Below are 13,503 nucleotides of genomic sequence, written 5' to 3'. Positions count from 1 at the left end.
ATGTTTCCCTATCGAACACCTTCATAACTTTGAAGACCAGTTGAAGAATAGTTCAAATATTGTCAGATCTCCAAGTGTTGTTAGGCAGCCTCTGATGATAGCCAGTGAGTACTTCTCTAACCCTCTGGGTCAGAAGATTATGGATCCAAGTCCCACTCCGGAGGCTTGAGCAGGTGATCCAGACTGACATTCCTATGCAGGACCGAGGGAGTGCGGCACTGTCAGATCCGCCTTCTTTCAGATGAGACGTTAAAATGAGTCCCTGCCTCAGAGGTGGACATAAAAGATCCCATGGTACTATTTTGGAGAATAAGGGAGTCGTCCCAGCCAATAATTTTTCCTCAAACTATGTCTCTAAAATAGATTATCTGAGTATAAATTGGCTGCTGCATTTCCTACACTACACAGAGTGACTATACTTCAGAAAGTAATTAATTTGCTGTAATGTGCTTTGGGAATGAAGTGCCGAGGAGAAGTTAGACTTTTTTTCTTTTCGTGCTAAATCTTTTTAGGGGAGCTTCCTTATGAATACGTTTTTTTAGTGTTTAGTTTAAAAGACTACACCATCAGATAAGGACATCCACCGTCTCTGTTCCCTGCTTCCACACCACCCCCCGCTCCACCCCCACCAACCTCCCAGTTCCTGTGTTTGAAAGGGCAGGGTAGATTTTCTGTTCTGATGCTGCGTCCACCAGGGCACCTGGACTACCACTGGGGATGGTGTGTGAAGATCCCCAGATCAACACTTTGCATCCCCCTTTTCTCTTGTCCTTGTTGGGCGAATGTGCAGCCTCCATTCAAGACCATTCGCCGCCAGGCGAGACCTTGGAAACTGGAGGGCTAACCCTGAGAACATTGCCACCTAGTGAACGGGCTGAATAATTAACAATATGTTCGCATTGGTATACAGCACCAGCCAGTGCGAGAGCTGAGGAAACAGTGGGCCAACATATAACAATGATGAAGCGAGGAATAAAACTTAATGGATTCTGAAATACAGGCTGAAACCTGACCTGCCTTAGCGACTTAAAGAGCTAAGGACATGAAACAAGTGGAGCAGAGGAATGAATCCATTTTCCTGCCACACACCTCAGGAGCTACCGTGGTTGAACTCCACTGTAAAGCACCCTCTGTACCACTTTAGGATAAATAAGTCCTTGAGGGAAAAGCTTAAAGGCTGGTGTATTTGCCAGCATATCAAAAAACAAATGCCAATTAATTATCCCAGAAGCAAGATATTGTGGCTGCTGGAAATCTGGAATAAAAACAGAAAGTGCTGATATACTCAGCACGTCAGGCAGCATCTGTGGAGAGAGAAACAGAGTTAACGTTTCAGGTCGATGACCTTTCATGAAATAAGTATCTCCAGCCTTTATTTGAAATGAATTGTTGCCAAACTCATGATTATTTATGTTCTTCCCATTATCACTAATGCGGCCTTTGAGTATTGCGCCATATATTGATGCATTGGGGCAAGCCAGTGATGGAAAGGGCGGCATTAATTCAGCCTTTGTTTCTTCAAAGGATCATGTGTGAGATGGGGGTGGCCCCTCGCAGTCAGTTTGCTGGCTTTGTGGAGGTCTGTGTGGAAGAATGTAAGCAGGAGTTCATGGCAAAGTCAACACAGCTCTACAGCTTTGTGGTAAGTGCATTTGCGAATAGAAGTGGAGTGTTCTCTAGGGGAGGTGATGGTGTAGTGGTATTGTTGCTGGACTAGTAATCCAAGACGCAGGGTAATGTTTTGGGGACTTGGGTTTGAATCCTGTCATGGCAGATGTGGAATTTGAACTCAATATAAATCTGGAATTAAAAGTCTAATGATGACCACGAAACTATTGTCGATTGTTGTTAAAAACTCACCTGATTCACTAATGCCCTTTAGGGAAGGAAATCTGCTGTCCTTATCTGGTCTGGCCTACATGTGGCTCTTGAATGGCCTAACAAGCCACTCAGTTGTATCGAACCACTACAAAATCTCAAAAAAGGAATGAAACTAGACGGACCACCAGGCATCGACCTAGGCACTGGAAACGACAACGGCAAACTCAGCCCTGTCAACCCTGCAAAGTCCTCCTTACTAACATCTGGGGGCTCGTGCCAAAATTGGGAGAGCTGTCTCACAGACTAACCAAGAAACAGCCTGACATAGTCATTCTCATGGAATCATACCTTACAGGTAACGTCCCAGACACCACCATCACCATCCCTGAGAGAAGTGGCGGCACAGCGGTATACAGTCGGGAGGGAGACGCCCTGGGAGCCCTCAACATTGATTCCGGGTCTCATGACATCAGGTCAAACATGGGCAAAGAAACCTCCTGTTGATTACCATGTACCGCCCTCCCTCAGCTGATGATTCAGTGCTCCTCCATGTTGAACACCACTTGGAGGAAGCATTGAGGGTGGCAAGGGTGCAGAATATACTCTGGCTGGGGGACTTCAATGTCCATCACCAAGAGAGGCTTGGTAGCACCACTACTGACCGAGCTGCATCCTAACAGTAGGAATGACCACTACACTGTCGTTGTGGAGACAAAGTCCCACCTTCACGATGAGGATTTGCTGCATGTTGTGTGGCACTACCATTGTGTTAAATGGGAAAGATTTCAAACACACCTAGCAGCCCAAGACTGGGCATCCATGAGGCGCTGTGGGCCATCAGCAGCAGCAGAATTGTACTCGAACACAATCTGTAACCTCATAGCCCGGCATATCCCCACTCTACCATTACCATCAAGCCAGGGGATTAACCCTGGTTCAATGAAGAGTGCAGGAGGACATGCCAGGAGCAGCACCAAGCATACCTGAAAATGATCCATCTTGGCCTCCTCTGGAGGTCCCCAACGTCACAGTCTTCAGCTAATTCGATTCACTCCAGCTGACGTAAAGAAACGGCTGAAGGCACTATATAGTGCAAACGCTTCGGGCCCTGACAATGTTCTGTCAATAGAACTGAAGACTTGTGCTTCAGAACTTGCCGCGCCCCTAGCCAAGCTGTTCCAGTACAGCTACAACATGGCATCTACCCGACTATGTGGAAAATTGCCTGTACACAAAAAGCTGGACAAATTCAACCCAGCCAATTACCGCCCCATCAGTCTACTCTCCATCATCAGAAAAGTAATGGAAGAGGTCATCAACAGTGTTATCAAGTAGCACTTGCTTAGCAATAACCTGCTCACTGATGTCCAGTTTGGGTTCCGCCAGGGCCACTCAGCCCCTGACCTCATTACAACCTTGGTTCAAACATGGACAAAAGAGCTGAACTCCCGAGGTGAGGTGAGAGTGACTGCCCTTGACATCAAGGCCGCATTTGATAGAGTGTGGCATCAAGGAGCCCTAGCAAAACTGGAGTCAATGGGAATCAGGGGGAAAAGTCTCCACTGGTTGGAGTCATACCTAGCACAAGGGAAGATGGTTGTGGTTGTTGGAGGTCAATCATCTCAGCTCCAGGACATCACTGCAGGAGTTCCTCAGGGTAGTGTCCTAGGCCCAACCATCTTAATCAATGACCTTCCTTCCATCATAAGGTCAGAAGTGGGGATGTTTGCTGATGATTGCACAATGTTCAGCATCATTTGTGACTCCTCCGATACTGAAGCAGTCCATGTACAAATGCAGCAAGACCAGGACAATATCCAGGCTTGGGCTGCCAAGTGGCAAGTACCATTCACGTCACACAAGTGCCAGGAAATGACCATCCCCAACAAGAGAGAATCTGACTATTGCCCGTTGACATTCAATGTCATTACCATCAATTAATCCCCCACTATCAACATCCTGGGGTTACCATTGACCAGAAACTGAACTGGACTAGCCATATAAATACTGTGGCCAGAAAAGCAGGTCAGCGGCTAGGAATCCTGTGACAGGTAATTCACCTCCTGTCTCTCCAAAGCCTGTCCACCATCCACAAGGCACAACTCAGGAGTGTGATGGAATATTCCCCACTTTCCTGGGTGAGTGCAGCTCCCACAACACTCAAGAAGCTTGACACTGTCCAGGGCAAAGCAGCCCACTTGATTGCTACACCATCCACAAATATTCACTCTGTCCACCACTGACGCACAGTAACAGCAGTGAGTACCATCTACCAGATGCACTGCAGGAATTCATCAAAGCTCCTTCGACAGCACCTTCCAAACCCATGACCACTAGCATCTAGGAGGACAAGGGCAGCATATAAATGGGAACACCACCACCTGGAAGATCTCCCTCCCAGTCACTCACCATCTTGACTTGGAAATATATCGCTGTTGCTTCACTGTCACTGGGTCAAAATCCTGGAATTCCCTTCCTAACAGCACTGTGGGTATACCTACACCATATGAACTGCAGCGGTTCAAGAAGGCAGCTCACCACCACCTTCTCAAGGGCAACTAGGGATGGGCAATAAATGCTGGCCCAGCCAGGGAGGCCCACATCCTGTGAATGAATAAAAAAAATGCTGTGCTTCTACACTGAATGTGTTATGTGGTCTAACTGGTTGGAGGCACAAGTACTTGACAGTGAAGCCTGATACTGCATGCTGGGCTTCCACCCTGCTCATTATCTAACTCCATTTCCATTCTAAGGAGACAGGGAATCAATATGACACTTTACACCCGTTGGGTGTTGGTTGTGGATCAATGGATAGCACTCTCAATTCTGAGTCAGAAGGTCCTGGGCTCAAGTCTCACTCCAGGGGCCTGAGCACAAAATCAAGGCTGACCACTCCAGTGCATTGCTGAGGGGCTGCTGCACTAACGGGGGTACATCTTTCCACTGAGGCATTAAACTGAGGCCGCATCTGCCCTCTCAGATTGTTGTATAAGATCCCATGATGCTATTTTGAAAAAAATCAGGGCAGTTCTCCCTCAGTGTCCACCCAATATTTATCCCTTAATCAACGTCACTAAAAACAGATAATCTGCTCATTATCCCTTTGCTGCTTACGGGATATTGCTATGTGTAAATTGGCTGCCATATTTTCTTCATGAGTGACTACGCTTCAAAAGTACTTCATGGGCTGTAAATTGCTTTGGGATGTGCTGAGGTTGCGGAAGAGGCTCTATCAATGTCAGTCAGTCTTTTCTTTATCTCTTCCAGCAGGCTTTATGTGAGATCTCAGTGTTCCTGAGCTATCAGCAGAGATTTCTTTTCTTTTGAGATTTGTTGCCTTCTAGCTTTGCCTCTGTTTTTCACCTGCTGGTCTCGCTGAGCCCCGCACACCCTGTGGCCATGAGAGCAGGTGGGCACTCGAATTCTAGGCCTTGGACCCAGTTGCTGGAGATGACACTCTTACCCATTGGGAAACTGAGTGTCATCCATTTGCCAGCTCTCCACAGGTGAACTGTTGTGGGAACCAGGGCCTAATCCGATGTGACTCTACGTGGGTTAATGATTGCATTAAAATCCAGCACAAAAAAATCTTTCTGAAGTGCATTGAGGAATGTACTAAAGAAAATTCCATATATGGCAGCACTGATCCTCTGTACTTGTATTATACATAAACTCAGTCATTAACAAAGGGATTGATAAACCTGAAAAATCTAATCCTCTAATTTATCAGTTCTATTGGAGCAATGTGCAGCTATTACAATTCCATCACAGTGACACACAGGTGGTACCCTACCATACCATAGGATGCAAGACGTTGTGCCTTGGAAATCAGGGGTGGAATTTAATGCAATTTTCATGGGTTTTAGCCAACTGATTGGAAAACTGTGCCACTCAAATGTAATCCCTCCGCTACCACTAAATTCCAGTGGCCTCATGAATAATTGGTGTCAGTTGGCTCAATAGTGAGCCTAATAGACAGTCCCCCCACCCGTGGGTGAGTTTCCCCCATGGGCCCATTCCCACCTCCACCATAATCGTGGGAAGTTTTCCCGTTGCCAGGAAATTGATGCAGAGCCTCTCCCTCGATTAGATGGGCCCAGCCTCCATGTTTCCTGCATTAAATCCGGCCCAAGATTTCATCTCAATTGACCTTTGCTGGTGAATATCAAAGAGAAATGTTCCTCTTTTGAAATTAGGGAAAATCTAATGGCAAAAAATATTACTTAGAGAAGAAACAATAAAAAATATAATGTCAGAATTCAGCCCTCAATTGATTTGACAATGAGAATAGGAGTTACCCTGCTTACTGTGATTGAAGCTTATTCTCCCTTCCAGCTGTTCCTGTCTCTCTTGCTCACTCTGCCCATTACATTTAGTGTTTGAAGCAGCATTTACCTTAGTGTCTCAGCTCATGAGCACATTTTTACATAAGTTTGTCGATTGTATTGGCATAATTTTGATTTTAATTCATTTCAGCTCCCAACTCTAAAAGACCTGACACCGAACAAAGGCCCATTGTCAGGGGGAACAATGGTCACCATTCGGGGCAGAAACCTGGATGCCGGAAGCAATGTCTCAGTTATGTTTGGAGAACAGCCTTGTGTGTTTGACAGGTACAGGCTGGCTGTGAAAATCAAGAACTAGTCAGTCCTAAAGTTGTCGTTAAATTAAAGTGTTATTAATTTTTGATATTATTGATATAGGCAAACGTTGCTAAATTTGGTTAAAATGGTGTGTGTGTGTGTGTGGTGTTTGTGTGCGTGTGCGCTAAAGGCAGTGATTAGGGCTTTCATAGTAATTTTAAGCATTCCAATTTTAATATTCTCATCCTTGTTTTCAAATCCCTCCATGAGCTCAACCCTGCCTACTGCTGTAACTTCTTCCAGTCCTACAACTCTTACAGATCTCTGCATTCCTCCAATTCTGGCCTCGTGCCTTCCCCAATTTTAATTGTCCCATTATTGGTGGCCATACCTTCAGCTACCAAGGCCTGAAGTTCTGGAATTCCCTTCCTAAAATTCTCAGCCTCTCTACCTCACTCTCCTCCTTTAAGGTGCTCCTTGAACACTTGGTCTTTGATCAAGCTTTTGGCCATCTGTCTTATAATCTCCTTATATGGCTAGATTTTGTTCAATTTTGTTTGTTAATAAAGCTTCTGTGAAGCGCCTTGGGTCATTTTACCATGTTAAAAGTGCTATAAAAATACAAGTCATGGTTGTCATTTAATTATTTTCTTGTTTCTCTGCTTGTCAGGAGGTTTGCTGGGGGAATTATTTGTAATTCCACCTCTGCACAAGAAAAGGGTAACGTCAGTGTGGTGGTGGGAGTAGACAAGGCGAGGATTGAGAAGGAACTGTGGTTTGTATATGTGGACGATCCCACTGTCGTTAAGATTGAACCAGAATGGAGCATAGTCAGGTAAATGAAGCCCACCAATGCAGTGAGCCCACAGTGTGTGCCTACTGAGAAAATTCCTGCAAATGCTAGACATCTGAAATAGAAACAGAAAACACAGGCAGTCAGCATCTGTAAAGAGGAATGATGGTTTAATGTTTTGTTTATATCCTTTGTCAGAATGGTTGACTGAAAGATAAACAAGTATTGTAATAAATAGTTCTCAGTTTGCCTCTTTTAGTCCCCTTTGTTTCTCTCCCTCCTTACCTCCCTCCCTCCATCTCAATTCCCTCCTCTCCTCCTCGCTCCCCCTCACCTCCACATCCCTCTACCCCCATGTTCCCCTACATTGTCCCCCCTCTCTCTTTCTCACCCCGTCCCTCCCTTCCTCTCTCTCTCTCTCGGTGTCTGTCTACCTCTGGCCAACTCACTCTCAATCTTCCTTTCTCTCCACTTTCCTTGTCTCTTGATCTTTTTTCTCTTGTTACATCTCTTTTATTTTCTCCCAATATCTTTCTCGTGTAATGTTACCCTTCTTGTTTCCTTTCTGTTCTTCAACCTGATTTTCTGCTGTTCTCTCTTTCCCCTTTCTCCCCATCTCACTCTGTCAAAATATTTCAGATTTTTACCTCCTGACACTTTTGCATGCATTCCTTAAATTAGTCACACGCTGCCTGTCCTTTACCTTCTCAAATTGAAATTCCATCCTAATTATGTCCAAATGTGTAATCTCACCAAGTCTTGATAACTACTTGTTCAGGCTTCTAGCACCAACCTTTCAACCGTTCCTCTGTTTAAATTGCTTTCTCTGGAGAGGATGGGCTATCACACAATGTGAAAGCCTTTACTTGCACCACTGAACTGCAGTGATGCAGGATGATCAACGTCCCAGTGAATGGTGGCTTCATTTGTCCAATAAGGCTTTGTAACTTGAGACCCAAAGTCGCAACTGTCAAAGGAAAGATCACCACTGTCGATGGGTCTGCGTGGTCTACCTCCAATGTCAATGAGATTTGATGATATGATAGGAAAGCACTCTACTGCTTCCCTAGATTATTATGTCAGATAATCTCCACCTTCACTAGGCTGATGTTATATTGTACCACCCTTGGTTTATGAAGGTTTGGAAGTGGTTCTGTTTTTAGGACTCAGTGGATAAGTGCTCTGTGTCATTTGGGCAGGATAGATCACCGTCCAAAGCTTGTTGTTTGCTGATCTCTGCTACCGTGGACTTCAATGTTCTCAGGCTGCCCCCTATTGTTCTCCCATTGTTCCATGTTATGAACCAAAATCGAGGCATCAGACATCATCTCCATGAAGATGTGGTGCTCTAGTTGGAATTCTTCCTTCATCACCAAGAGTTTCTTAACCCTTCTAAAATTTAAGCTCTTGTCAATAATCCTCATCAATATTAACGTCTTTTTAAAATAAAAGCAAAAAACTGCGGATGCTGGAAATCCAAAACAAAAACAAAAGTACCTGGAAAAGCTCAGCAGGTCTGACAGCATCTGCGGAGAGGAAGACAGTTAACGTTTCGAGTCCGAATGACTCTTCAACAGAACTAAGGAAAAATAGAAGAGAGGTGAAATATAAGCTGGTTTAAGGGGAGTGGGTGGGACAAGTAGAGCTGGATAGAGGGCCAGTGATAGGTGGAGATTGCCAAAAGATGTCATAGACAAAAGGACAAAGGTGTTGACGGTGGTGATATTAGCTAAGAAATGTGCTAATAGGTGACATTAAGGGTAGAAAGCAGGACAAGCAAGGTACAGATAGCCCTAGTGGGGGTGGGGTGGGGGGAAGGGATCGAAATACGCTAAAAGGTAGAGATAAAACAATGGATGGAAATACATTTAAAAATAATGGAAATAGGTGGGAAAAGAAAAATCTATATAAATTATTGGAAAAAAGGGGGATCGGAAAGCAGGTGGGGATGGAGGAGAGAGTTCATGATCTAAAGTTGTTGAACTCAATATTCAGTCCGGAAGGCTGTAAAGTGCCTAGTCGGAAGATGAGGTGCTGTTCCTCCAGTTTGCGTTGAGCTTCACTGGAACATTGCAGCAGGCCAAGGACGGACATGTGGGCATGAGAGCAGGGTGCTGTGTTGAAATGGCAAGCGACAGGGAGGTCTGGCCCATGCTTGCGGACAGACCGAAGGTGTTCCGCAAAGCGGTCACCCAGTCTGCGTTTGGTCTCTCCAATGTAGAGGAAACCGCATTGGGAGCAGCGAATGCAGTAGACTAAATTGAGGGAAGTGCAGGTGAAATGCTGCTTCACTTGAAAGGAGTGTTTGGGCCCTTGGACGGTGAAGAGAGGGGAAGTAAAGGGGCAGGTGTTGCACCTTCTGAGGTTGCATGGGAAAGTGCCGTGGGAGGGGGTTGAGGTGTAGGGGGTGATGGAGGAGTGGACCAGGGTCCCCCGGAAGGAACGATCCCTGGGGAATTCTGCCGGGGGGGTGAAGGGAAGATGTGTTTGGTGGTGGCATCATGCTGGAGTTGGTGGAAATGGCGGATGATGATCCTTTGAATGCGGAGGCTGGTGGGGTGATAAGTGAGGACAAGGGGGACCCTATCATGGTTCTGGGATGGAGAGGAAGGTGTGAGGGCGGATGCGCAGGAGATGGGCCGGACATGGTTGAGGGCCCTGTCAACCACCGTAGGTGGAAAACCTCGGTTAAGGAAGAAGGAAGACATGTCAGAAGAACTGTTTTTGAAAGTGGCATCATCAGAACAGATGCGACGGAGGCAAAGGAACTGAGAGAATGGGATGGAGTCCTTACAGGAGGCGGGGTGTGAGGAGCTGTAGTCGAGGTAGCTGTGGGAGTTGGTAGGCTTGTAATGAATATTGGTTGACAGTCTATCACCAGAAATTGAGACAGAGAGGTCAAGGAAGGGAAGGGAAGTGTCAGAGATGGACCATGTGAAAATGATGGAGGGGTGGAAATTGGAAGCAAAATTAATAAATTTTTCCAGGTCCAGACGAGAGCATGAAGCAGCACCGAAGCAATCATCGATGTACATATGATAGGAGAACGTTCTCCTGCTCCCCTTGATTAGTTCAATAGTAACATTAAGCATGGAGAGAAAAAATATCCATTCCTTAGCCCAGAAAATGTGCAGCAAACAGCAAACTTTTGTGACAGCTGCTTGGTCCTGAGGGTGAGACTACCTCTTTAGCTGACACGGCAGATCCTCCACAAAGATTGCTGCTGGGACCCCGGTTCACAATATAGATTTATGATTTAGACTTAAGAATTAGTAACTCAAAATCGAAATTTGCAGATGGTACCAAACTGGGGGATGTGGCTAAGATTGAAGAGCAATGCAACTTAACACAACAAAACACCAGAAAACTTGCAGACTGGGCAGTTAAGTGGCAAATGAGCTGTAACTGACAAGTGTGAGGTGATGCACTTTGATCGGAAAAACAGAGGACAGGAGTGGCGGCTAACCCAGCCCACAGCCATTCTGGAACAGGAGCAGTGTAGGGTGACTCTCTCCCTCTGACTTTGTGATCCCATTCCTTTGAATCAGTTGCCGTGAGTGGCAGGGGTCACACAGATGGCAAACCCAACATGGCGGTTATCCCAGCGTCTGCCACTCTTTCTTTGGCAGCACCTTCCCAAACTCTCACCCTCCACCACCTAGGAGGACTGGGACAGCAGCTACATGGGAATATAATCACCTCCAGTTTCTCCTCCAAGTCATACAGTATTCTGATTTGGATGTTCAATTCGTTGTCACTGGGTCAAAGTCACGGATCTCCCTTCATAACAGCACTGTATAAGCCCCTTCACCACATGGCAGGGTGACTAACTATTTTAAGGGATTGTCCCTTATTTTGACTGTCATGGTGCCTTTTGTCTCTTGTTTCTAAGACAGCCGGGGGCGGGGGGTGGGGGGAGAGACTGAGCTTGTAGGTCCCCTCTTGCCGTTGCCTCTTTGTTTATTTTGTGGGTATTCCCCCACTCTCCCACCCCATTTTTATGGTCACCAGCAACTGACCACCCCCACCCCCCCACATCCCACCCCCTCCCCCTGGTCCCATGGTCAAAGTGTCCTTTATTTTATTTCATAAAAGTTGGTCACCCTGACACATGGACTGAAGCAGTGTAAAAAGGTCGCTCACATTGCCTCCTCAAGCGTATCTAGGGATGGGCAATAAAAGCTGGCATTGCTAGTGATGGTCATATCCTGAGAATGAATATAAAGATGACCTGTTTGTGTTTTAATGTTGATTTTAAGCAGTTTTCTTTCCCTTCCTTTCTCAGTGGGAGCACACCCGTTATGGTATGGGGAACAAACCTGGACATCATCCAGAATCCTAAAATCCGGGCCAAGCAGAATGGCTTGGAAACAATCAATGTACGTATTCACCTTGTCTCAGGTGGTTACTCGCCATCTAGTCATCAAATACACGTGTCAACCTTGGCTCAGTGCAGAGCATTCTCGTCTCTGAGCCAGAAGGTATTGAGTTCAAGTCCCATTTCAGTGATTTGAGCCACAACATCTACTGAGGGCATACTGCGCTGTCTTTTGGATGAGATGTTAATCAAGTGAACATAAAAGATCCTGTGGTACTCTTTGAAGATGAACAGGGCAGTTCTCCTGGGTGTCCTGGCCAATGTTTATCTCTCAACCCAACATCATGGTTTAAAAAAAAACAGATTACCCAGTCATTATCGCATTGCTGTTTGTGGGAGCTTGCTGTGCACAAATTGGCTGATGCGTTTCCTACATTACAACAGTGGCTACACTTCATTGGTTGCAAAGCCTTTTGGAACATCCTAATGTTGTGAAAGGCACAATATAAATGCAAGTCTTTCTTTTTAATTGCTAAATTTAGTTTTCCACACTCTTTGACACATACTTCACCAGTTAGAACCTGAACCAGTGTTCAGGCTGTATTTCATGAGGGAACAAAGAATCCATGGCTAAAAGTTCCAAAGGGGGCAAATTGATAGTGAGTACCAGTGAAATAAATGTAGTGGTAAATTTTAATGATTTAAATGTGGAGAATTGTTCAGCTTTTTTGGAGTGAACAGCGAATTAGTCACAGAATCGCATGGTGTTAGCTCAAGGGTTCAAGCCATCAGATCCATCAACTCTGGCCAGTGTTTCTCTCTATAACTCACCTGGTCTAATTCCACTCTCCCAGTTCCTCCCGCTTCCTTTATTTATTCCCATTTCTCAAGCAATTACCTAATCTTCTTTCTGAAAATTGTAGACGCTCCACTATAGCAAAGGTTTCTGAGAGAAATCATCACACAAGATGGTGTAGTCCACTCCACAACAAATCTGCTTAATCCCAGGAATAATATATTGGCCAAATCTTCCTTCTTTAGACTAGCGTCTGTCCGAGGCTGAAGCAGGCCTTGAATCACAGAATGTCTCTCTCGATGGAAGGATTATAATGTCAATATTATTGACTGCAACACTCAAATGTGAGGACAAATCCCTTGGGCATTTGACAGCCAGTCAAAAGTAATTTTTCCCAACACCTGTGATTCAGTCAGATGCTTCAGCTCAGTTAGTATTGAGGGCTTTTTCTGTCACTACGGCCATCTTACACAAGGCTTGTTCACCCATCACTCTCTGCGCTCCTCCAATTCTGGCCTCTTGCACATCCCTGATTTCATTCACTTCCACCAATGCTGCGCCTTCAGGTGCCTAAGCTCCTAAACTCTGGAATTCCCTCCCTAAATCGCTCTGCCTTTCTCTCCTCCTTTAAGATCTTCCTTAAAACTGACATCCTTGACCAAACTTTTGATTCCTGTTCTATATATCTCCTTTATGTGGTTGATTCTTAAATGCCCTCTGAACAAGGGCAATTAGGGATGGGCAATAAATGCTGGCCTAGCCAGCGACGCCCACATCCCATGAATGAATATTTAAAAAATGTAGTTTGTTGTCAAGATTTTGATTGGTGACACTCCTGTGTGCTTTGGGACTTTGTTTTTAACCATGTTAAAGGCTCCATATAAATGCAAACTGTTCTAATTTTGACCCTATCTGCAAGACAGTGTCCAGTTTTAATCATTTCAGCTAGCAGGGGACATTGAGTCTTGGGCAAAGGTCCAGATACCAAAGCTTTGGGCTCCTACCATCAACTATTGGGGCATTTTTATTGAAGCTGTGGTGATATTGAGATGATATGTTTGAAGTTTCAGAAAGTATGAAGAGAGGAGAGTTAATCAGCTGGACAGTTTATTAGAGTTAGATAACAATTGACCAACATGAGAATGGAATACAAAAACAAATCAGGGAATTTTAACTCCCTCAGTTAGTGGAA

At 45.3% G+C, this 13,503-nt stretch overlaps 1 protein-coding gene across 4 annotated transcripts in view; it reads left to right on the top strand.

Moving 5' to 3' along the window:
• The window catches only part of plxna4 (plexin A4), a 675,025-nt gene that overhangs the window by 554,412 nt on the left and 107,110 nt on the right, over window positions 1-13,503 (top strand). For all 4 annotated transcript variants that reach the window (XM_078553048.1, XM_078553047.1, XM_078553046.1 and 1 more), the window contains exons 14-17: window positions 1,525-1,642; window positions 6,298-6,434; window positions 7,075-7,239; window positions 11,483-11,576. In XM_078553048.1, the coding sequence (XP_078409174.1) occupies window positions 1,525-1,642; window positions 6,298-6,434; window positions 7,075-7,239; window positions 11,483-11,576 (514 nt within the window). The remainder of the gene's footprint in view (window positions 1-1,524; window positions 1,643-6,297; window positions 6,435-7,074; window positions 7,240-11,482; window positions 11,577-13,503) is intronic.

The sequence above is a fragment of the Cetorhinus maximus genome, chromosome 12, assembly GCF_964194155.1.
Source record: "Cetorhinus maximus chromosome 12, sCetMax3.hap1.1, whole genome shotgun sequence".
Lineage (NCBI taxonomy): Eukaryota > Metazoa > Chordata > Chondrichthyes > Lamniformes > Cetorhinidae > Cetorhinus > Cetorhinus maximus.
Note: the sequence above shows the minus strand (reverse complement) of the source record. Positions and strands in the feature narration are given on the sequence as shown.